Genomic DNA, 21,016 nt, shown 5'->3' with positions numbered 1-21,016 from the left:
CATAAAAAAGACAAATAATGTTTTTCTACTACTTTCATATCCACCACATTTTGTTGGATTCTAGTTTAGCTATTTTCTATTTTCTTTCACTACTGTCATTTACGCAACATTATTTGTTTATTATTGTGCATTATTTCTTGGATATAATATATTTTTAAGGAGCAACATTTTTTTCACTGCTTAATTTGAAAATTTTATAAAAATATTTACTGTTGGCAAATATCGACGTAAACATATTTTTTGAACAAAAAAGTTTGCTGAACTATGCTTACATTTACATTTGGCTTTTAAAATGTAAAATGGGTGTCGGGAATTTGAGAAGTAATTAAAATGTTGTCATCCTTGCCATTAATTCCAAACCGCTATTTTAAATAAACTTTAGAAAATGGAATGTAACTTATTTTGTAACATAATGATTAAGCATATGTCTTGGTATTAAACGTTTTCATTTAATTTTTCAACTTTGACACAACAAGCCTCTCAAACACACACAAACAAACAGTACTTTTTTATTATTTTATTATTTTTATCAATCATGCCGCGCGACACTCACCAACCCAATTACAGACGACAAGGTATCAGTCAGCCGTTCACATTGCAAAGATTATTTTTATATGCACGTATTGATTTTGTTAGAGGAAGTGTGCATTATAATTGGGCTGCTGCAAACAGGACTTATGCTATTAATGCACCCGCTGACAATGGCAATGGCAATAACAAAGGCTACAAAAGCAGCGATAGCAGCAACAGCAACAGCAACAGAAGCAACAGAAGCAATGTCAGTAGCAGCAGCAATGATTACACTTTTGACAAGGAGTATCTATTCATATGATAACCTTTCCAAGACGGATTCCCTCTATGACGAGCATTTGGTGGATGCCATCACAGAAGCTGCTGCAACAGCTGAGGCCAATAGAGGCTTGTGCAATGCAACCCTATCTTTTATCCTTTAGCAGGCCAACAGCTATGTAAACATCAACCAGCCAATTGAAGCCAAACTCCCAGACCTTATTAGATTCATTTTCAAAAGCTATGCAAGAGGGTTCAAATATACTCGGTTGTTTACTGAGCTAAACTTATCCCGGACTGCCTGTGATTCAATTAAATGTTTTTACCAAACAGTTGAGCCTGTTGGTGACGTGTTTACGATGCCATCGTACTCTCAGTTGGAACTGGGTAAAACGGGCTCATTTAGTGATATTGTCAGGCATCTGCCGATGTGTAGTAATGGATGTGAGATGTTTTTGGATATGCGTCCCCAGTGCAACTTTTGTGAGAAGGTAAGACCACTTGTACATTTTTCCCCCGCCCCTGAAAGTGGTAATCCCTTTACTGTGACATCAGAAATGGGGGCCGAGTCACGTGACAGCGCAGACGCGTAAAATATGTTTGATATTTTACGCGTACGGCGAATTCTGAATAGTGAGCTCTTCAGCTCTTTCCGTAGTCTCATTTTCATTAATATATATTATAGCTAGTTCGAATCTCATTACATTTACCTTTGTTCCACCACCTCCCAATAGTTTGATATTTTCAAACCTCTTCTATATCTTGATAACAATAGTATTTATAAAGACGCTACTTTTTCATATATTCCTATTATATCTCTACCATCTACTTTTATTCTTAATCCTGCTATGCGTGAGCTTATGCGCGTGGACCCATTTTTGCTGGAAATCCAGGACTCAAATCCTCGCGATATTTTTGATGGCAATAATTATGCCTATTTTTGTTCTAAGCATCCAGGTAGAAAAAACAACACCATATTCCTCAGTATTCAGATCGACGGGGTTTTGCCATTTGAACGCTCGCAGGACACCTCATTTACAATGGACAATATCGTGGTTAATAATATCACCTCTTATCTGCGCTATGAGCGCAAGTACATGCTGCAACCACCCATATTGCCAGTTTCAAAAAAAAAACCCCCGCGACATTTGGTATTTCCTGGCTGTCTTTTATTTGGAGCTTTTTTTGCTTGAAAAAATAGTTTCATCGTTACAATTGATGGCAAGGGAATAACTTTCTATGATTGCATTCTTTCAGCAACTGGCGACATGCCATAAATAGCCGATTTGATTGGTCACAGTGGCCACATGAGTACAAATGCATGCTGTGTCTGTGAGGGCAAGAGGGAGACACAGGTTAACCTTTTCTTTTTTAAATACACCGGACAAAACATCAATGCCTCTTGGCGTAAATATAGTCTACCTTTATTTCAGCATGGTCTAAACATTGCATGCCAGACTCCTTTTGCTTTTATTAAATCTTTCAAGGACGTCACTTTCTATGGCTTGGATGGATTGCATATGGTCAAAGGATGGGGAGAGATGATAGCCAAAGAGTTTAAAAGGGCAGTCACCTCCCAATTCTACTTTACTCCCATTCAGCGCACTCAGATTACCGAGGCCTTGAGAGTGGATCGCATAAGTATACCCGCATTTTTCGATTCCTCTTTTAGGTCACTGTTTGTCAGTGGTAGCTCGTTTCGTCCTGTTGGCTATATTGGATTTCTGTCATATATTGTACCCATCTTGGCGCACGAATTTTTCAGCAGCGATCCCAAATCTATGAATGCACTTGTCTCGTTAGCAACCTTGGCCCTGATCAGCACGTCGTGTGTGGGGTATTTTGCTGCAGGATAAAGTTGAGCTCAGGGAGGCCGTTGACACCTGTAAAAGGTACGTCATGTTGCTCAATGCACGCCACGATTCTGGGGACTCCAACCTTTCTGCCAAACAGCCGCCCAGCATGCACTACCTCCTCCATGTTCCTGATTTTATCGACGCCATTGGCCCACTACAAGCCTTGAGCTACCGTGCTGTGAAAATTACAAATGACTTCTATGCCAGGCAAATTAAAGACCACAACCAGATGGGCGCCGAGTTGGCCAACGTCCACATTAAGTTTGCCAGGCTACATGCGATGTCAAGGATGAAGCTAAAGAGGGATGATGTTCGATTTACTGTGGCCCCCCCCCAGGTTGGGACTTGAAAACTGGAAAGGCGCCAATGCCAGGTCGTTTCCCTCCAGCACCGGAGATGACAAGCTCAAAAGGTATCGTCTCGATGGATTAATAAAGTGGCACTGGGAACGATTACAGATAGCTGAAGGACAGGACAGTTCTGTTGCCAGGCCCATTGATCCAAAGATCCGGGTCTATAAAAGGCTCTTCTGCAGCGAGCACACAGTCACCCCAAAGTACACTGCCAGATCAACTCACCGGAAATTTTCCAACGCTTTGGTGTCGATCCCCGTCGATGAAAATTATACCATGCCAAGGACACCTGCTGTCCTAGTTGACAAGGACTATGTGGGCCAGTGTCTGCTCTTCTTTGACCACGTGCACAATGGGAGAAAGGCCGAGTCGATGCTTGTGAGTATACGCAACACAATAGAGAGAAAAAGCCTGGTGGACTAGCTTTCCAGGCCTACTAAAAGTCGCCGCAACATCGAGTAGTTGTCAGATCGGACTTTAAAAAGGTTGCTGGTTCCATTCGCGCATTTACCAGCAAAGGGACGTACTACATTGAAAAGGAGCAGCCCTTCCACAATTGTAACTTTGATACATGCCAAGAGCTGGGGGGTGGCTAGTTGTCATTTCGGCTGTTATGATAAATAAAGCATTTTGGTCAATTTGAGTATTGAATGTCTGCGCATAGATATATATAACTAGGTGAAAGGTGAGACATATAGGCTGCGAAATGTCAAATATTCAGCGCGCCCACTTCAAGAGGCATATACAGCATATAAAAAGGATGTGCACAATATCATCAAAACATGCTGCGTTTACAACAATAGCCGAGTGCAGAATCTCTCGGGAATTTTCATCAAATTGGCTTACGGCGTTATCATCATACGCATTTATAACTTGTCTCATGCTACTTGCCATTTTCATATAATTTAACAACAATTTTCTTGCTTCCATTTTTTAAAAATTTAATTTTTATCTTAATGCTTTCTACTTGCTTTGGGGATCTTTATTATCTTCTCAAAATAGCAATGTTCAAGGTTTGCTTTAAAAAAATCCGTGACGTTCTGTGGCCAACTTCCAGACACGAACCTCCTGAAGAATCTTGCGAAACCACCTCTTCTGTCAATACAGGTCCTGTGGATGAACCTGAATCGCCGCCTAAAAATAAAAAGTTTTTACATACTTACCACACTATTTTTGAGGCTAAATTTGGTTTTCTGAATATGCAAATAGCATGGCTTAAGGACGAGAACAAAAAAATCCGCCGCCATATAGCTAGCAACGAATCTGTAATTTATGGAATTATGTCTGCTAGCACTAGTTTGGACATTAATGTTTGCGAGTTTGAAACTGCCCGCTTTGGATTTGAAGCTGCGCTTGCCAAGTCCGAGTCCAACCTGTGCTGAGACAGATATCGATGCTAAAAATATGCGCGATAAACTGGATGTTTTGAAAAGAAATAATATTATGAATTATAAATTATTTATAGCCTCGGAATTGTGGTGGACACTCAAGTCGACACTAAAGCATTCAGACAAACCTCGTTCAGAGTCATGCTCTTTTTTTTCGTTCAGTTCCTAACGACTATAAATTAATAAATCAATACGAAATTTAATAAGCTAATGTTTCGAAGCACTCATTCTGTATGTATATAAAGTTGAACTTCATTCAGTTGTCTACTCTCAAAAAGTCTCGATCAAGCGACAACAGCGACGCAGCTCCATTGCGCTGGGCACTGAGCTCGCGCAGCAATGTACCAGTCTGGCGACATATGCACTCGAGAGCAGACATGTGCGGGGAATTTTCCGCAGCCACAATGGCCATCTCAACAAGGCGAGCCAGGGGCTCACGCGCCGATGGATCGAGCAATGCCGCAACGGGGCTCTTGGCCGGATCAGCATACGCTAGCAGCGAAAAAGTGTGCACCAAGCCTTCGCGCACGATCGCGCTGGGGGACGAGCTGTAGTCGGCCTGCAGCTGGCGCCCATAGTCCAGCAGCACGCGCACCAGCTGCGTCTGATCCATGCCGTCAATATTGCCGAGCTGGCCAAAGCGCACTTGCCTCATAAGCCCCGGTGCGTTGGTGATGGAAGAGAGCGACAGGAGCGAGGGCGAGTGCGAGTCATCAACATCCATCATATCGTCGGCGCCGCTATGGCTCGGCGAAGCCCCCAACGGCGTTGCCAGCTGGCCGCCGTCGCTGGGCACGCTGGCCACAATGTGGTCGCTGTTGGCCGCGCGAACCAGCTCGACAAACTGACGACACCGCAGCTGGAACACAATCACCTCGTTGCGCAGCACCGCCGGGTACGCGTCCTGCAACAGCCCCAGCGCGGCGTCAATGGCGCCCTCGCGAATGTGCTTGCACACCCGCCTACGCGTTGCCCGTTGCGAGTCCTGCTGCTGCAGTGTTTGAAGCACAGCCTCCAAGCGCTCGTTCCTTTTTTGGGAGCCGGCGTCCGAAGCTGTCTTGCACGAGCTTCGCTGGCCAATTGCGTTCTCGATTAGCGCGCGCGCAGTCGCATAGTGCTCATTGTGCAGCAGCTGCGCAAGCACAATGCTGAGCGCCGCGTCGCCGCGGTCGGTGTCTGTGTTGGAGCCACCGCTTAGCGGCACACCGCCAAGAAGCTCGTCACGCAGGGCGAGTATGTTTCGGGGCTGAAGCGGGTCTTTGGACTGGGCCGAGTACTCTGCATCTGCCGCATTGGCTGGCGGCAGCTCGCACGAAATATTAGCTTTCTGTACCAAACCCAGTGCCTCCGTGCGTGCCTCGCTCACATAATGGCAGATGTCATACATAAACGCCTTGCGCCCAAAGTTGGCCACCACGTGCTCGCCCGGCGTCCGCATGCCCACGCACGGGTACAGCGGCTTGCTCGTGTCGATTTCCCTGAACGCGTATCCGACAAAAACGCCGTTGCGCGTAAAGAAGATCCGCTTCTTCATAAAGTCCATGCCACAGCCGACCGTGTCGCCGCTCGCAAAGCCTGGCCCAAACGGCGTGCCGCGTCCGTCGCAGTCGAACACATTTCCGTCGTCGCCATGGTACCCCCACGAGCCCTCGTCCCATCCAGGCAGCCGGCTCCTCTGCACGTGCTTCCGCGACAAGCCAATCCCGATGTATCCGCTCTGTCCGCGGCTCTTGATGTACGCCTCAAAGTAGTACACACCTGTGTGCATGGGGATGCAGTTGTTGGTCAGGATCATCGCTGCGTCCCCGTCCGTGCGGCCAGGCCCAGTGTAGCGCACATCGACCCGGTCAGATGCCACGGCCATGTTGAGGGGATTCTTGACGGGCGACCACTCGCTAGGCAGTGTCTGCTTCTTTTCTTCTAGCGCGGCCTGCGCGGCGGCCGATGTGTCGGCTGTTGCCCCCGCTGCTGTCCGCGTTCGCCCCCCACCCAATGCCGCCAAGCGAGCAGAGTGGGAATCGCGACCGCGAGCAAGAATGTCTGCGTAGCGCTCAATCGTAAAAGACGGCTCCGGGCTCCCGCTCACGTTGCGCCCAAACGGGACAAATACGTCGCGAGAATGATTGCCCGTTTGGGCTAACAGCGGAACCATCACAGACGTGGGCGCGGGCCGAGACGGCGGCAGGGGTGGAGTCGGAATCTGTTGTGCAGGCGCACTTCTGGGCTGGGCGGCGAGATCAAGGCCGTAGCCGAGTCTAAGCCCGTTGAATGTGGACGTCGTGGGCACTGGCGTGCAGTATTGCGGCCAGGTGTCCCGCACAAGCGTTTTGAAAAACATGTCTGGCGCCAGACGAGCTATCTCTGACTCGCAGTCAGCAGAGCTTGAGAATAGGCCCGAATTTCCACCTGCCGCTTCTCCGCTATCTGCGCCGGAGGCGGCTCCACCCGCTGTTTTGTCCGGTTTCGCAAACAAGTGGCGATTAAGCATGCCAAAGGCAGATTCCTCCAAGTACTTTGGCAAGAAGGGTGTGTTGACGTACCGCTCGCTGGCGGGTGATTGGCTTGTTGTTCTGCTGCCCGAGCGGGAGGTAGCCAATGCCAGAGATGGAAGGTCTTCAAACGAGCGAGTGGCAGTATGCCCTCTGACGCTGCCGCCAATGCCTCTAGCGCCAGGTCGATCCCTGTTGAAATTGCCAACATCACTGTCACTATTGCTCGAGTCATCGTCATTATTTTCGGGCTCAGAGGACATGCTACTGTCGTGCTCGCTCACGCCGTCATCACGCTCATGGGCATCGTCATGGTCAATCTCATCGGCATCCTCGTCCTCATCATACTCTTCCATATCCTCGTCCGCGTCTTCCTCCATCTCGTCGTGGCTGACATCTTCATAATCACCATTAAACATTCGCGGGTCCAAGTGGCGGCTATCCTCCTCGCTGTCATCATCATAATAGTCGGTATTGGCATCAGCACCAAAACCATCACCACCACCAAGAATGACAGCACGGTCGGAATCTTGAATGCCATGGAAAGCTTGTGACTCCAAAAACTCTGCTATTGGCCGGGGCCACCTTGCTATCTGGCTTCTCCGATGGGCGCTTCTATTTGAGTTGGCAGTCGAGGTTGCGACTGTCCTGGTGGAAGGAATTGCGTTGACAGGAGTGTCGTCAGAGTCGGCACCTGACTGTAAACTACGACGCGCTGTGAACCAAGTCGACCCGCTGCCCGGGCTTGTGCGTCTGTCCTCCATTGATATCTGTAATAATTTTTTTTGGTTATCGATTCAAATGGAGAAAATAATAGAAATGAGCGATTGTGAAAATAAGAAAAGACAAAAAAGGGTGTATTGAAAAATCGCGCAGCTTAAGGCCAATAAATTACGAGTATCTCTGCTTGTGACAAATTGATATAAAAACAATGGAAAGTATAAGACGGAAAGTGAAACAATTGTAAAAAATAAAATTGTAAAGAGGGAAGAAGAGCGGGGAGGAAATGAAAGCGTGTGTCAGTCAAACTGAAAAAAGAGAAAATTAAAGGCGGGGGGTTCTCGGCCTTCGACATGGCACAAGGATCCATCCAGCCAACCAGAACCTCCAGCTTTCGATCAGCTGAAAAGCCAATCCTGTGTGTCGTGTAAAATATTTTCTTCTTTTTTAGTTATGCAATCAAAGTTTATTTTTCACTTTTTTTTTTTATTGATTTTGACGCAATCGTTCAATTTAAAACGTTCAAAATTCTACTTATATTATTATTTTTCTTGCTATACTGCACACACAGACACGTCGCTGCCTGCACACTTTCTCGCTGTGCGCTAAACAGGTTATCCGCGTAAGAAAGAAGGTACACACACAACACTGAACAAGGAAACGCAAGACTCAACACGTTCACGCAGGGTCGCGCTCTAAACAATTGCGAGCAGACGAATTATACCTAGAAAAAACATAAAGAACACGCACGGATTATCAGTACTGCCCTTTCCCCCTCCCTGTCCTTTTATTCGTTTGGTACAAATTACACATACAAACTGGTTGTTGTTTGGCTTGTTTGTTATTTTTTTTTCTGTGGACCCTAAAAATGTCACACTCTCGCACATTCCGCCACGGCAGCAATAGACACTCGTCCAGGCGCAGGGACTCTAGATCCCCCGACAGACAGCGGCAGCGGTCGCCTAGTCGCCACCGCCTGAACTCCAGACATGCCCACGGTCGGTCGCCATCGCCGCCACCGAGGCAGCAGCGCACAGCGAGTCGGACCTCGACAGACGCGAACGATAGCAGAGCAATTCCTGCGATTAGATCTGTCAAAAGTCACACACCCACGACACCAGAAGCTAAGGCGGATGCCGCAGACGATGCCGAGAGCCTGAAAAAGATGTCCGTGAAGGAGCGGCTGGCCATGTGGAAGAAGCGCAAGGAGGAGGCCAAGTCTTCTGTCGAGCAGACGCCAGCAGAGAGAATCACCGAGGATGTGCGGACAGTCAGTCGGGCGTCGTCAGCTGCTGACGATGGCAGCAGTGCTGTGTTTGTCACCGCGCCCGGATCTGTCGTGTCCCAGTCACAGCCGACGAGTGAGGCTGGCTTTGAGTCCCTGCCGGTTACACCAGGCCCGAATACTGCGCCGTTGGCAAAGTCCACATTAAAACTCGGCACAGGGATCCCCGTCGGTGCTGCCTCGCTTGGCGGTGGCATACGGTCCAAGCCATTGGGCGGCCTGATGAGAATGAAGCTTGGAAGGCCCGGTCTCGGTGTCCACCGTCTGCAGCCGCTTTCGGCCCTGGGAAAAGGCGTCTTTGGCGCGGATGCAGACGCGGATGGTCAAAATGAGGGCAGCGGTGATGCCTCCCAGCGCCGGCGTCCGCTAGTTATGCTGTCGGCCGAAGAGCATATTTCTCAGCCGAATGCTGACCCTACGAAGGCAATGGACGTCGACGATCCCGCTGTCGATCCGTTGGAGGAGTACATGCAGGGCGTTACCTCGGAGGTCAATGGCAGCCATAGTCAATTGGACGAGGCTTTATCTGCAGACCCAGCGATTGGGCCAAACGCCACAGGCGCGCAGACACTGGCTGGTGACGAGGGCAATTTCAGCGACGGGGCTCCTGAGGACTCGGAGGATGTTCTGGCGCTGGCTGCTCGGCGCCTGAAGAAGAAGGAGCTGGCTATTGTCGACCACTCCAAGATCACCTACGAGAGCTTCAAGCGGAACTTTTACATCGAGCCAGCAGAGCTGCGCGACATGACGAAGGAGGAAGTGGACATGATGCGCGTGGATCTCGGCGGAATCAAGATCCGTGGCGAAAACCCGCCCAAGCCGGCGACCAACTGGTCGCACTTTGGACTGCCCTCTGCGTGTGCTGACATTATCAGACACCAGGGGTTCGAGAAGCCGACGCCGATCCAGGCGCAAGCGGTGCCAGTCATACTGAGCGGGCGGGATATGATCGGCGTGGCAAAGACTGGTTCGGGCAAGACGTTGGCCTTCATTCTCCCCATGCTGCGGCACATTAAGGCCCAGCGGCCGTTGGCGCAGGGCGAGGGCCCGATTGCCCTGGTCATGACCCCGACGCGCGAGCTTGCTGTGCAAATACACCGCGAGTGCAAACCGTTTCTCAAGCCACTGGGCTTGCGCGCCGTGTGCGCCTACGGCGGGTCGGCAATCAAGGATCAGATAGGTGAGCTCAAGCGTGGCGCCGAAATTGTCGTGTGCACGCCCGGACGCATGATCGACCTGCTGAGCGCCAACTCTGGGCGCGTCACCAACCTGCACCGCGTCACTTACCTGGTGCTCGACGAGGCTGACCGCATGTTCGATATGGGATTTGAGCCGCAAGTATCCAAGATCACCCAGAGTGTGCGCCCGTCGCGACAGACCGTGTTGTTCTCGGCCACTTTCCCTCGTCAGATGGAAGCACTTGCGCGAAAGATCCTCCGCCGCCCGCTGGAGATTGTCATTGGCGGCCGGGCGTTGATTCCGCCAGAGGTAGCGCAGCATGTCGAGGTGGTGGAGGCCAAGGACAAGTTTATCCGCCTGCTGGGCATTCTTGGCCAGACATTCAATGATAACGGCGAGTCCCTCGTCATCATATTCGTTGATAGACAGGAGGCGGCCGACGGGCTGTTGCGCGACCTGATGCGGCGAGGGTACGTGTGCAACTCGCTTCACGGCGGCAAGGACCAGACAGACCGTGACCAGGCGATTTCCGATTTCAAGAACCGCGTGTACTCAGTCCTCATTGCCACCAGCGTTGCGGCACGTGGCCTGGATGTGCGTGGCCTTAATGTTGTCATTAACTTTGATTGTCCCAATCACATGGAGGATCTGGTTCACCGGGTTGGTCGGACTGGAAGGGCCGGCAATAAGGGCGATGCCTACACGTTTATCACACCAGACCAGGACCGCTATGCCAACGAGGTTGTCAAAGCACTGAAGCTCAGCGGTCTGACACCGCCTGATGACGTGCAGGCCATGGCAGATGCGTTTATAGAGAATGTGCGGCAGGGCAAGGAGCGGCATGGCGGCAAGTCTGGGTTTGGCGGCAAGGGCCTGGAGAAACTCGACAAGGACCGCAATATGGTCAAGAAGATCCAAAAGATCACCTACGGCGCTGCCGATGGTGAGACCCTGGACGATGACGATGACGACGACAAGGACGGTGATGCAGGCAACCAGGGCGAGGCCGACAGCGACGGTGAGTCTACAGTTGGCCTGGGCAAGCACAGAGCTAAGGGTAAAGATGGCGAGGTTGTTCGCCGCCTGCCCGCCATATCCAGATCGACCACTGCGGCTGCTGCGTCGCCAGCTGTTGCGAGTGCAAACTCAGGCTCGGAGGTAACCTCTACCAATGAAGCATTGCAGCAGCCTGCGCTTCCGGAGGGCTTGCCTGCGGCTGCTCGTGCGGCTCTTCTGGCAGCGCAAGCGGCTGCGCGCCGCCTTAACATTGCCAGCAGTATTGCCAGCGACCCGCAGTCAGCACCAGTATTGAGTGCAGTCGAGCAAATTAACCAGCAGCTTGGCATTACCACGGCTACTCCCGGCCATACCGACGCTCCCCTCTCGGCGGCAGCAACCACAGCAGCAGCAGCAGTGACAACGGCAACAGCGCCCAAGATGCGCACAAGCAACTCCTCTTTGATCAAGGATCCGGCGTCCAGCAAGGATGCCTCGACTCCGGGCCATGCACCAGCATCGGGCGCCAATGCATCCATCCCCATGGGCGCCAATGCATCCATCCCCATGGGCGCCTATGGGTGCGAGCTGGATATCAACGATTATCCGCAAAAGGCGCGCTGGCGGGCCACTAACCGCGAAACACTATCGCAGATCATTGAGCAGTCTGGCGCGGCCATCACCACGCGCGGAATCTTTGTGCCGCCTGGGAAACCCGTGCCTGAGGGCGAGCGCAAGCTCTATTTGTCCATCGAGTCTGATTCTGAACGGTCTGTCGAGCAGGCCAAGAACGAGATTAAGCGGATTCTAACCGAGGCTACTTTGCATATCATGGAGCAAGAGGCTCGCGCTGGTGGCACTAGTGGACGTTATTCCGTTGTTTAAGATTGGTTTTTTTTTTAGGCTTTAGTTTTTTGATTGATTTTTTGGCCTTATTTTTATTATTGTGCTGGTACAAGTGATGTGCAAATGTAAAGAATGTTTATAAGTGAATTTATTCGCATAATAAACAAAACCAAAAGAATTAGCTACGCTCCAATGCTGTTGTTTAGGACTGAAATTACCTTACAAATATTAATTCGCCGATGCATGCATCTGCTTGACGCTCGGGATCAGTGTACTCAATTTGCACGATATTCATATTTTCTGCATCGTGTGCATGGCCAACGAGAACGAAGGGAGGAAGTTGAGCAGGCGGGATAGCTTTTATTCCGTAAGAAATTATTAATATTTGCATTTATGTCCTTCTTCTGTATCATAGCTTATATTACACATTATGCAAAGTACCTCTGCATTTGCATTTGCATCGGTGCTTTCCGCATGAATTTAAGTGCAATATTGGAACATAATTGATAAGATAGGAATGTAGATTTTCTTGCAATGATTTGTTTTGGCCAATGCTTTATGGCATATATGCGTTGTGAGATAAATAAAACAACGATGATGCGGTGATGGGCAATCCTATTTATATGTGGTGGTGAGCTCGCATGCACTTTTAATGTTTAAAAACAATTAAAGCAGCATCGCACACACCTAATTGAACCTCATCTCGTATACTCCCCATTGGCTTTAGGGGAAATCGTCTAAGAATAGCAACATAGCAATAAAAATGACCACTTTGTAAGTATATAGTAGCCTATAAAAGGATATTTCTATTATTTCTATTTAAAAAGAGCAACTGTAAGTAATGTTTGAACAGAAAATAAAGACAAATAAAATTTGCTTCACATCTCAAAAACCAAATGGGTAAGTAAAGCCCTTTTTTGCTCAAGACTTTTTGGAGTAGCTCCAGCACCCAATTACAGCCAGTGTTTGAGTTTCTGGAGTGGCCTCATCGTCATTATATCTAGCTCTTTTTAGCCAGAGCTGTTGTGGGCTCGGTTAATCGCATGATATCATCATCGTAATCAACAAAATAAAATCAATTTTTGAAAAGTCGGAAATAAATGCAGGTTTAGGTTATCACACATCACGTCACATTCCACAAATTCGCAGATCAGGAAATAAATGTCCCCGAAAATTGGATTTTCCTGTTTGCCACCTTTATAGAATTGTGTTTTCGGTTATTTTTATCATATTGGTATATTTTGCTTTTGCTTTTTTCAAGCACTACGTCATAAAATAATGAGGTCATGTGTATGCGTGGAGGAGGGGCCACCCGTCTTCATTTTTCAACTATTTATTTGCACACTGAAAAAACGTGCGGTTTAGGGGGAAGAACTGCAAGAAATAAAGTGCAAAAAACAAGGTGCGGATTAAAGCGGGGCTTTTAGTTTGTCACTCCACTTTTTTATGTGTGTGTCAGTGCGAGAATATTAGTCTGGTCAAACACTGTCGAATCACATAGAATACAAGCTAATTTGTTGCCGTGTTGCATCGACTGACCAAGCAAACACAGAACATTGTCTGCGGGTATATAAGCTGGGTGCAATTCTGGTCACTTTTATTTGTTTCCTCTTTCTTCTCTTCATTATTATCCAAGTGTCTCCCCTATTTATCTCAAAGAAAAACTCATTTTATTAATACAACTTTATCATTATTTTCATCAACCATGAATCCCGAAATCGCCGCTAACCACCCTCCTGCCGAGTTCAAGGCCGGTCGTCGCATGTCACAGAGCTCTGGCGTTCCCATTCTCAACAAGGAGCCCCTTTCGCCAAACAAGGATGAGGAAGGCGACTCGACGGAGCTTATTCACCAGAGCGAGCTCGACAAGAAGTACCTTTATGAGCAAGTCAAGAAACAGCAGGAGCACGCCACGAGAAACCAGAAGTATACCAATGCCGAGCTTAACCGTGGTCCTGATCCTGTTAGGAACGGAAAGCTTCGCCAGCCCTCCCAGTTCCCCTCTGGTATCCCCAAGGACACCAAGATGGCCATGAGGGAAGCGAAAAACTAAGCCTGTAAATATCAATTTACATTTTCATCATTATCCTTATATTACCTTTCAACCTTGTAAATCAAATAAATGTGAAATATTGGGGGAAAAATAATTCAATTGGAATGTGCTATGATTTTCTAGTCATTTCGAGTGAAGAAAAAAATATATGCCTGCTCGGGCTCAGGATCGCTTTGCGCGACAACCTTGGAGTCGTTGAACAGGAACCACTGCGTGTCGGTGCCCTGGCCCTGGCGCACATTGGCGATATAATGACCGCAGTGCACCGACGATCCCTTGTGTGAAACAAATCCAGTCAGCTCAAAGACACTGGCGCTCTCACTATCATCACTGCCGCCACCAGTGACGCTTGGGCTGGCCATGGTGACATCACCAGTACTAATGGGCTGCTCGTCATCAGGGAAATTCAGCAGGCGGTCGAGAGCGCGGTTGGGATCGCCGCCGGCATTGGTAAGCTCCTTCTCGACGCGCTCCTTGCTAAAGCCCATGGCCATCAGCTGCTCGACGGCCTCGGGATCCACAGTGACGGCGGAAGCGGCATTGGGCTGCGCAGAACTCTCCTCGGGAACGTCAATGTCAGCGTCGTCCATGTGCTCAAATATCCAATTCATCGCGGCCTCGGCACCGCAGTTTCCAGTTTTCTTGACTGCCTTGACGCACCGCACACGTGGGAAACCCATCGACTCGAGCTGACTGACAGTCTCCTCGTTGACAGCTACCTCCTCGGGCTGCGCAGCGATACCAGAAGTTGCATCCTGGGCAGACTCGTCTGTCTCGGGAAGTGGCTCCTCTCCAGGCTGAATTCCGCGGCCGCGGTACGAATCAAGGTCAATCTGGTCGAGGGGCACCTGAACTGGTATGTCGAGCTTTTCCGGCACCCAGTTGACAAGCTCAAACCGCCTGACCTGCATCGCCATAACCTTGGGAAAGGTTGCAAACCGCGTAGACTTGATTGCCGTCGTGGCGCGCTGGCAGTGCGGGCAGTTGTAGCCGTCCACGGTCTCGGTGGCACTCATCAAGTCCAGGCACTCCTTGAGCGTGACGGGCGCCAGCTTTGGCTTCGCCAGTTCGTGAGATTCCTCCTTATTACCTGACTTAGTCGCTTCAACGGGAGCAGTGCGTTTGATGGCAGGCAGCGACACCGAGCTGGCGCGCTGCACCTTGTAGCGCACTTTTTGGCAGCCAGTGCACTGCAAGCGCTCCTCAGTGCTGAAGTCAAACACCTTGGTTGGGTCCCTGGCGCCGCCAGCCACTGTGCGCTCGACGATGCCGACCTGCTTGGTCAAGTGCTGCAAAAATTCGAACGCGTCCTGCTGGCGCATCGTGCTAAACTCGTAGTGGTCCTTGGCAATGGCCGCCTTAAACTGCGCTGGTGGTATACCGCGCTGGTGACCGGTCTGCCCCTCGCTGTTTGTCTCAAGAATGGCGTACCGCCCGCTCCACAGACCGTCAGCCAGCTTGTGCAGCTGACACAGGACGCACTGCGCGGGGCATGCTTGCGTGCACATGGCAAAATGCTCGGCAGCAGTCGGGAAATAGCGGTCGCGGAAGCGGTCAATGCCAAAGACACACTGCAGAACTGACGCCATGTAGCACGAGTTGCCCAGGTTGCGCAGACCGGTCAGACCGGGCCCCGCAACAGGCTGCAGCTGTGTGCCATCGGCGGTGGTCATGTTGAAATCAAACTTAAGGTTTTGTTCAAGCTGCAGCTCAGCTACGCTCTTCTCAGTCTTTTGCTGGGCGCTGACGTTGATTCCAAATGCGTGCAGATGGGTGGACAGGCTTGGATCCATCTTGTTGTCGTCGCACGAGTAGCAGTACGCGTCAGCCGTGCCCTCTGGCGTAATAGTGCCTAGCTTGATCGACACCTTGTGTCCGGTTCTCTCAAAGTGGTCAATTGCATGGTTGTTGCCACCGCTGCCATCATACTGCCGCCGCCCACAGCCAACATGGCCACACACCAGGCACAGCCACAGGTTCTCGTGCTTATCGCAAGAGCCACACCGATGCAGCTTATCCAGTCCAAATCCCTCCGCGGGACTTTGATCTAGCGCGTTAAAATGCTCACATGCTGTGACTTCCTCGGACCACGCCTTGATCTCATTTCCCTTGCTGGCCTCAACTGCGTATATGACCGCCTGCACCGTCGGCTCAATATGCTCTAGCCCTCCCTCGACCCGAGCGCCCGAGCATCCCCAGCAGCGCACATACGTCTGGTATTCATGCTTCTTAATGTCGCCCTCCTCGCGAATCTCCAGCTTGGTCTGCTTTGCCGGGCGTTGGTCGTCTTCGCTCTGGGCCTTAGCAACCCGGCGGATGTTTAGTGTCAGGTAGTGCCCGGTTCTCATCGAATGCTGCTGCGCGTGGTTGTGCGGACCCTCGGGGCACCCACCGTTAAAGCATGACAGGCAAACCTCGATGCCGCCCTCCATGTCTTGGTTGTCGAAGCACTGCGTGCACTCCTCCTTGTACACCGGCGTTGATGATGAGGGCGGCGTCAGCCGAGAGTTGAGCGCGTGTTCGCAAATGGCCATGGTTTTAATAATAATAGTTGCTGGTGTTGTAGTTGTAGTTTTAATTTTAGTTAAAAAATATATATGCAGTTGAATTTGTAATAAGTGAGGGGTTGGGGGAAAAACAAAAGGTGGCCAGAGAATGTATAAGGCGCAAAGGCATTTTTGCGTCATCGAGCACTGATCTTTGATCTGTGGTGATCAGCACAAAGCAAGCCATTGCAATTTTCAAAATTAACCTTTTCTATATTTCACATCCCGCTTGCTTTTATGCACCCCACCAGCTTTTTTTTTGGTTGTGGAAATCAGAACCGACCCAATGCTTTTTTAAATTGGGACATGGGTTTAATTGCTCGCAATTGTGTGCGCTTGACCGCGCGAATACAGGTTGAGATACCACAGCTGGGGATGGCAATTGGCACGCCCAAGTGACCCAGCGGCACGCACATGCCCCTCACAGCCAGCCGACCCACGTTGTCGTCTCCTTTCTACTTTTATTTCTTCATCTACCCCCTTTATCGGACTTTTGTTAATATTTATTGCTAATGTGTAGGCCTTTGTATTAATTTTCTACTTTTTTACTTTCATGTTATTTTTCTGTTATTTTATTCCATTTTCTTTTTACTCTACTTGTTTGTTATTTCTGTACTTGTCACGACATTTCTTTTAATTTTTTAACTTCAAGCGCCTTTTTCACATTCGGGCTTGAATTCCCTAATTTAAACCCCTTGACTCGACGTGGCGTATCTCGGCACGTTTTCTTCTTTTCTTCTGCGCATACATATATATATATTATATTTGACACAATAACTGCAAAGTAACGGTATCCGTGCACAACCGTGCAGACTCACAAACCCACCTAAAATCGTATTATCATTCTTACTGCGCAAAAATGACCACACAAGCGAATACAGACGACGCGTTCAAAAAGTAAGTATTATTTAAAGTTCCTCAATTGCAACCAGATATAGAAACAGGCCTGTAATGACAATGACAACGGAATTGTGCAGCAACCGGTAGCATGGGTGAGCAACCTGCATCTTTTTTAATCATTCGAACTACTTAACCAACTATTGCCAACTAAAAGCTTTATTCACTGCATATTATTACTCACATATTAGGCATTGCATCGCGATTGGTGAGTACACACGGAATCAGTACCGAAGACTCCAGAAGTGCGAGTCACAGCCAGCACTCGAGACCATCTGGGGCGACATACTCATCCACAGACTGGCGCTGCAAGAGTACTGCGAGGAGTTAATATTATCCTGCCCTGAGCAGGCCAACGACGTTTCAGCAGACAGGTTTCTGTGGAAATACGTCTACTACGACGCAATCACCGAATGCCGCAAACGCCTGCGGCTCCACGTACCTCTACATGATCTCTCGCACACATCATCAATTACCGGAAGCATGCGCAGCTCCGATCGTTTGGGCAGCACGGATGGAAGCATGGTGCGGAGCAGCAGGGCCAATAGTGAGGGGCCGCTCGAGGAATGGCAGGAGAAATGGTGGACAATGATCCTGGCCACCCTATTTAACGAGGCCCTGGGATACTTTCAGTGCCTGTATAGCCGCATGAGCTCGAGACTTGAGGCCAGTCCGTTGACGTACGCCAAGCGGTACTTGAACTCAGAGCAGTACCGTTTGCCGCCGGCCTACATGATTGCCCGGCGTCTGTACATGTATATAGGGGACGTCTATCGATACCAGTTTATGTATCTGCCATTGTTGAGCTACGGCAACATTGGTCCGATAGACGCTGCAGAAATTTTAAAGTTGGCGCGGTGGACGTACGGAAGGGCGAGTGCAATGTTTTTTGACAATGGGCGTGCGAATATCCAAATTGCAATATTATCGACATATTCACACAGCCTTCTCAACGCAGTATTCTGGCACATGTGCAGCATGTGCTATGTAGAAAGCTCGCCCGGAAGTCGTAAGCGTGGCATGACAAGCATTTCCGCCGCGTATGCCAAGCAGGAGCTCGCCGAGGTCAGTGATCCAATTGAATCCCTTATTATTAAATTTTCCCAGGCTGTCATTACGGGCGGAGGATCCAGCTCGGTGGTTTTTACGGTATACGAGGACCTGCTGGCAGAGTTTAATGCCGATTTGGACGAGATCACGAATAGCCCAGCGATTTTAAACTTGGATGGTGATTTTTGGGTACGTGAGTACCAGCTCAGTGTCATCCTGGGCTCCCTGCTGACCGTTGTCTCTGAATACCCCACATGGAATGCCGAGTCTCAGCGGTACCTGCTGTGGATTCAGCATCTGGCACTGACTCTGCTGCTGCGACAAGCGCTGTGCTTGCAGCAGACACTGGACATTGGCGAAGCAGACCCCCCCAGCACTGTGTATCCGCTGATAAGCCTGGCACTGTGGATCGATATATGGCGCTCGACCCCCCATTTAACCGAAACGTTTAAATTTGCCTGTGAGGTGTGCCCAGAGTTTGGCCAAAGTGCCGAGTCATTTTTCGATTGTCTGGTTCGGCTCGTTCGCGATTACTCGGACTACGGCTTGACAGCCCAGCACGCGGATCAATATGCGGAGATGGCGAATGGCGTGTTGCCGCATGACCTTTCACTAATGGGTTGGATGTCTCTGCGTGCGGTTCAAAGGCGAGTCAGGTATCAGATCATTGACACACTCCCGCTCATCTGTCCGTCAGCGGCTGGTAGTCCGGTGCTTGCTGGAAATGCACAAATCAAGTGCACTGATGCAGATGGGAATGGTGAACCACTTTCGCACTTGTGGTCCAATACAGCTAACATAATGGGTGTGGTATTTGCCCGGGCCCAAGAGCTAATTTTGGCTGAAGCTACGCGCGGCGCAATGCCATTTCTGGGCTGGGATTCTGCGCAGCAGCTCTTTGTTGGCACCAGTGAATTGCCTTCAGAGGCTGAACATCCTGAAAACGAGCAAAACAATACCAACAGCGCAAACGCAAGTCTATCAATAGATAAAGAGAGTCCTGACTCCACTAACATGACACAGCATCTGCTTTGGCCTTTGCGTATCCCAGACGTGGACATGTGGTGCTCACATTTGTCCGCAGTGCAAGAATGGCTCGAATCATCGACATTTGGTGTATTTCTTACAAACAACGTACACCAAGCACTTTTTGATCTTAAAAAGTCTGGCGATGGCAAGATATTGTCGTCAAATGCCACTGCAGCCTTGCAGCTGATTCACGACTACGTGTCAAAAGTCGACTCGCCCCTGGTCATTCAACAATTGCCAGGCGATGCATTAGATAAGTGGGAAGATGCCAACGTGTTTTTGCAGTACGATGAGGACGAGGATGTGCCGGTTGCAGAGGATGTGCCGAAAACAATGCGCGATATTCTTTCGTGTGCTATTCGCTTGGCGGACACCAGATATTCCCAGCATGGTGTGGAGATTGTTACTGATGACGAAGAGCTTGGGTATTATGCGTCGTGGTTTGGAATTCAGTGCATGCCATCGGCCCTGTATTTATTTAATGATGAATATAATTTATAATATAAAGTGTCCATAATCTAAGTAAAAGCGATAAAGTTAAACAATTGTATTCATTATTTTTAACGCAACGAAATTAATTTTTGTATACGTATTTGCTTGAAATGGTCACAAAAATTATCATAAGTTTTTTTGTAACGCAACCTGCAAATAAATATTTGTGGTTTACCCACAATGACAGCTATTAGGCCGATTAAAATGTTCATAGATTCAATGTATTATTCATTAATTGCAATAAAGTTAACTTGATCTTGTCTTGTCTTGAATCCCGAAATAAAGTGTGAACCTTGCGCTTAATCTACAACATAAAATAGAGTGCACAAAAATAAAAGCGGTTAATACAAAAACAAAACCCATTCGAGCGAGTGAGCACACACATGGGTGCAAAAGAACGAATATCAACTTTTCATTTCCACGGTTGCTGTCAGAATTAGTTTCCAATTCATGTTGCCTGTCGCCAATATTTTGAAAACAGGCAATCTTGTGGAATATGTGTTGCAATTTGTTAGCGCCATTCAGAAACTGCACAAAGGCATTCCCAAAGCCCCAAAACTCTCGTCTGTCCTGGTCCCGACAAATGGCCGCAAGATACAATACACAACACATAGCATGGCATATGCATCGACTAGAGGCATCTCAACCTTTGCAGCCAAACAGACTGTTTTTATTCTCTCATTGTTATGTTTTTACTCGCCGGGGGTTGCAGAAGAAAGACTAGAAATCAGCGCAAAAATGTTAAACCTGACACATCGACCCTTACAACCTTGGATTGCTGTTTCTTTCCTGCGCTAGGCAGAAACTGACGGCTCTGTCTAACCAAGCAGTTTATCAAATCGCAATGTATGACTGCACATGTTGTAAATGGCTGCGTTTTCGTGAAGATAGGTTAGCGCACTGCATACGGAATATGAGCCGTTGCTCCACACCAGCTTCATATAATACTTTCAGTGGATTCGCACTTATCGCCATCTCCCGCACATCACAAAGATATGAGCCACCCGCAGTCCCCAGCCAACTGAGCGCTTGCAGCATAGCCTTGTGT

The 21,016-nt window shown here is 49.1% G+C and overlaps 6 protein-coding genes across 6 annotated transcripts; 4 read left to right on the top strand and 2 right to left on the bottom strand.

Annotated features, from left to right (window-relative positions):
- Positions 1–2,143: 2,143 nt before the first annotated feature.
- BX661DRAFT_80849 (uncharacterized protein) lies at positions 2,144–2,798 on the top strand. Its single transcript, XM_051539488.1, has one exon. The coding sequence runs from the start codon at positions 2,310–2,312 to the stop codon at positions 2,643–2,645; it is 336 nt and encodes a 111-aa protein (XP_051393367.1). The 5' UTR covers positions 2,144–2,309; the 3' UTR covers positions 2,646–2,798.
- BX661DRAFT_196859 (uncharacterized protein) lies at positions 2,689–3,421 on the top strand (the record flags this gene model as incomplete). Its single annotated transcript, XM_051538084.1, has 3 exons — positions 2,689–2,927; positions 2,983–3,057; positions 3,136–3,421. The coding sequence occupies 3 exons, from the start codon at positions 2,689–2,691 to the stop codon at positions 3,419–3,421; spliced, it is 600 nt and encodes a 199-aa protein (XP_051393366.1).
- A 1,116-nt stretch (positions 3,422–4,537) lies between these two features.
- BX661DRAFT_178903 (uncharacterized protein) lies at positions 4,538–7,929 on the bottom strand. The gene has a single exon (XM_051535044.1). The coding sequence runs from the start codon at positions 7,637–7,639 to the stop codon at positions 4,643–4,645; it is 2,997 nt and encodes a 998-aa protein (XP_051393365.1). The 5' UTR covers positions 7,640–7,929; the 3' UTR covers positions 4,538–4,642.
- A 136-nt stretch (positions 7,930–8,065) lies between these two features.
- Positions 8,066–12,017, top strand: BX661DRAFT_178902 (P-loop containing nucleoside triphosphate hydrolase protein). The gene has a single exon (XM_051535043.1). It carries the CDS (start codon positions 8,464–8,466, stop codon positions 11,938–11,940), a length of 3,477 nt encoding a protein of 1,158 aa, XP_051393364.1. The 5' UTR covers positions 8,066–8,463; the 3' UTR covers positions 11,941–12,017.
- A 1,998-nt stretch (positions 12,018–14,015) lies between these two features.
- Positions 14,016–16,579, bottom strand: BX661DRAFT_178898 (ubiquitin carboxyl-terminal hydrolase-like protein). The gene has a single exon (XM_051535042.1). It carries the CDS (start codon positions 16,486–16,488, stop codon positions 14,074–14,076), a length of 2,415 nt encoding a protein of 804 aa, XP_051393363.1. The 5' UTR covers positions 16,489–16,579; the 3' UTR covers positions 14,016–14,073.
- A 407-nt stretch (positions 16,580–16,986) lies between these two features.
- BX661DRAFT_178897 (uncharacterized protein) lies at positions 16,987–20,060 on the top strand. Its single transcript, XM_051535041.1, has 2 exons — positions 16,987–17,397; positions 17,589–20,060. Exons 1-2 carry the CDS (start codon positions 17,360–17,362, stop codon positions 19,975–19,977), a joined length of 2,427 nt encoding a protein of 808 aa, XP_051393362.1. The 5' UTR covers positions 16,987–17,359; the 3' UTR covers positions 19,978–20,060.
- The last annotated feature ends 956 nt before the right edge of the window (positions 20,061–21,016 follow it).

The sequence above is a fragment of the Kickxella alabastrina genome (assembly GCF_025024165.1).
Source record: "Kickxella alabastrina strain RSA 675 chromosome Unknown BX661scaffold_5, whole genome shotgun sequence".
NCBI classification, from domain to species: domain Eukaryota; kingdom Fungi; phylum Kickxellomycota; class Kickxellomycetes; order Kickxellales; family Kickxellaceae; genus Kickxella; species Kickxella alabastrina.
This window is presented reverse-complemented; position numbering and strand designations above follow the sequence as displayed.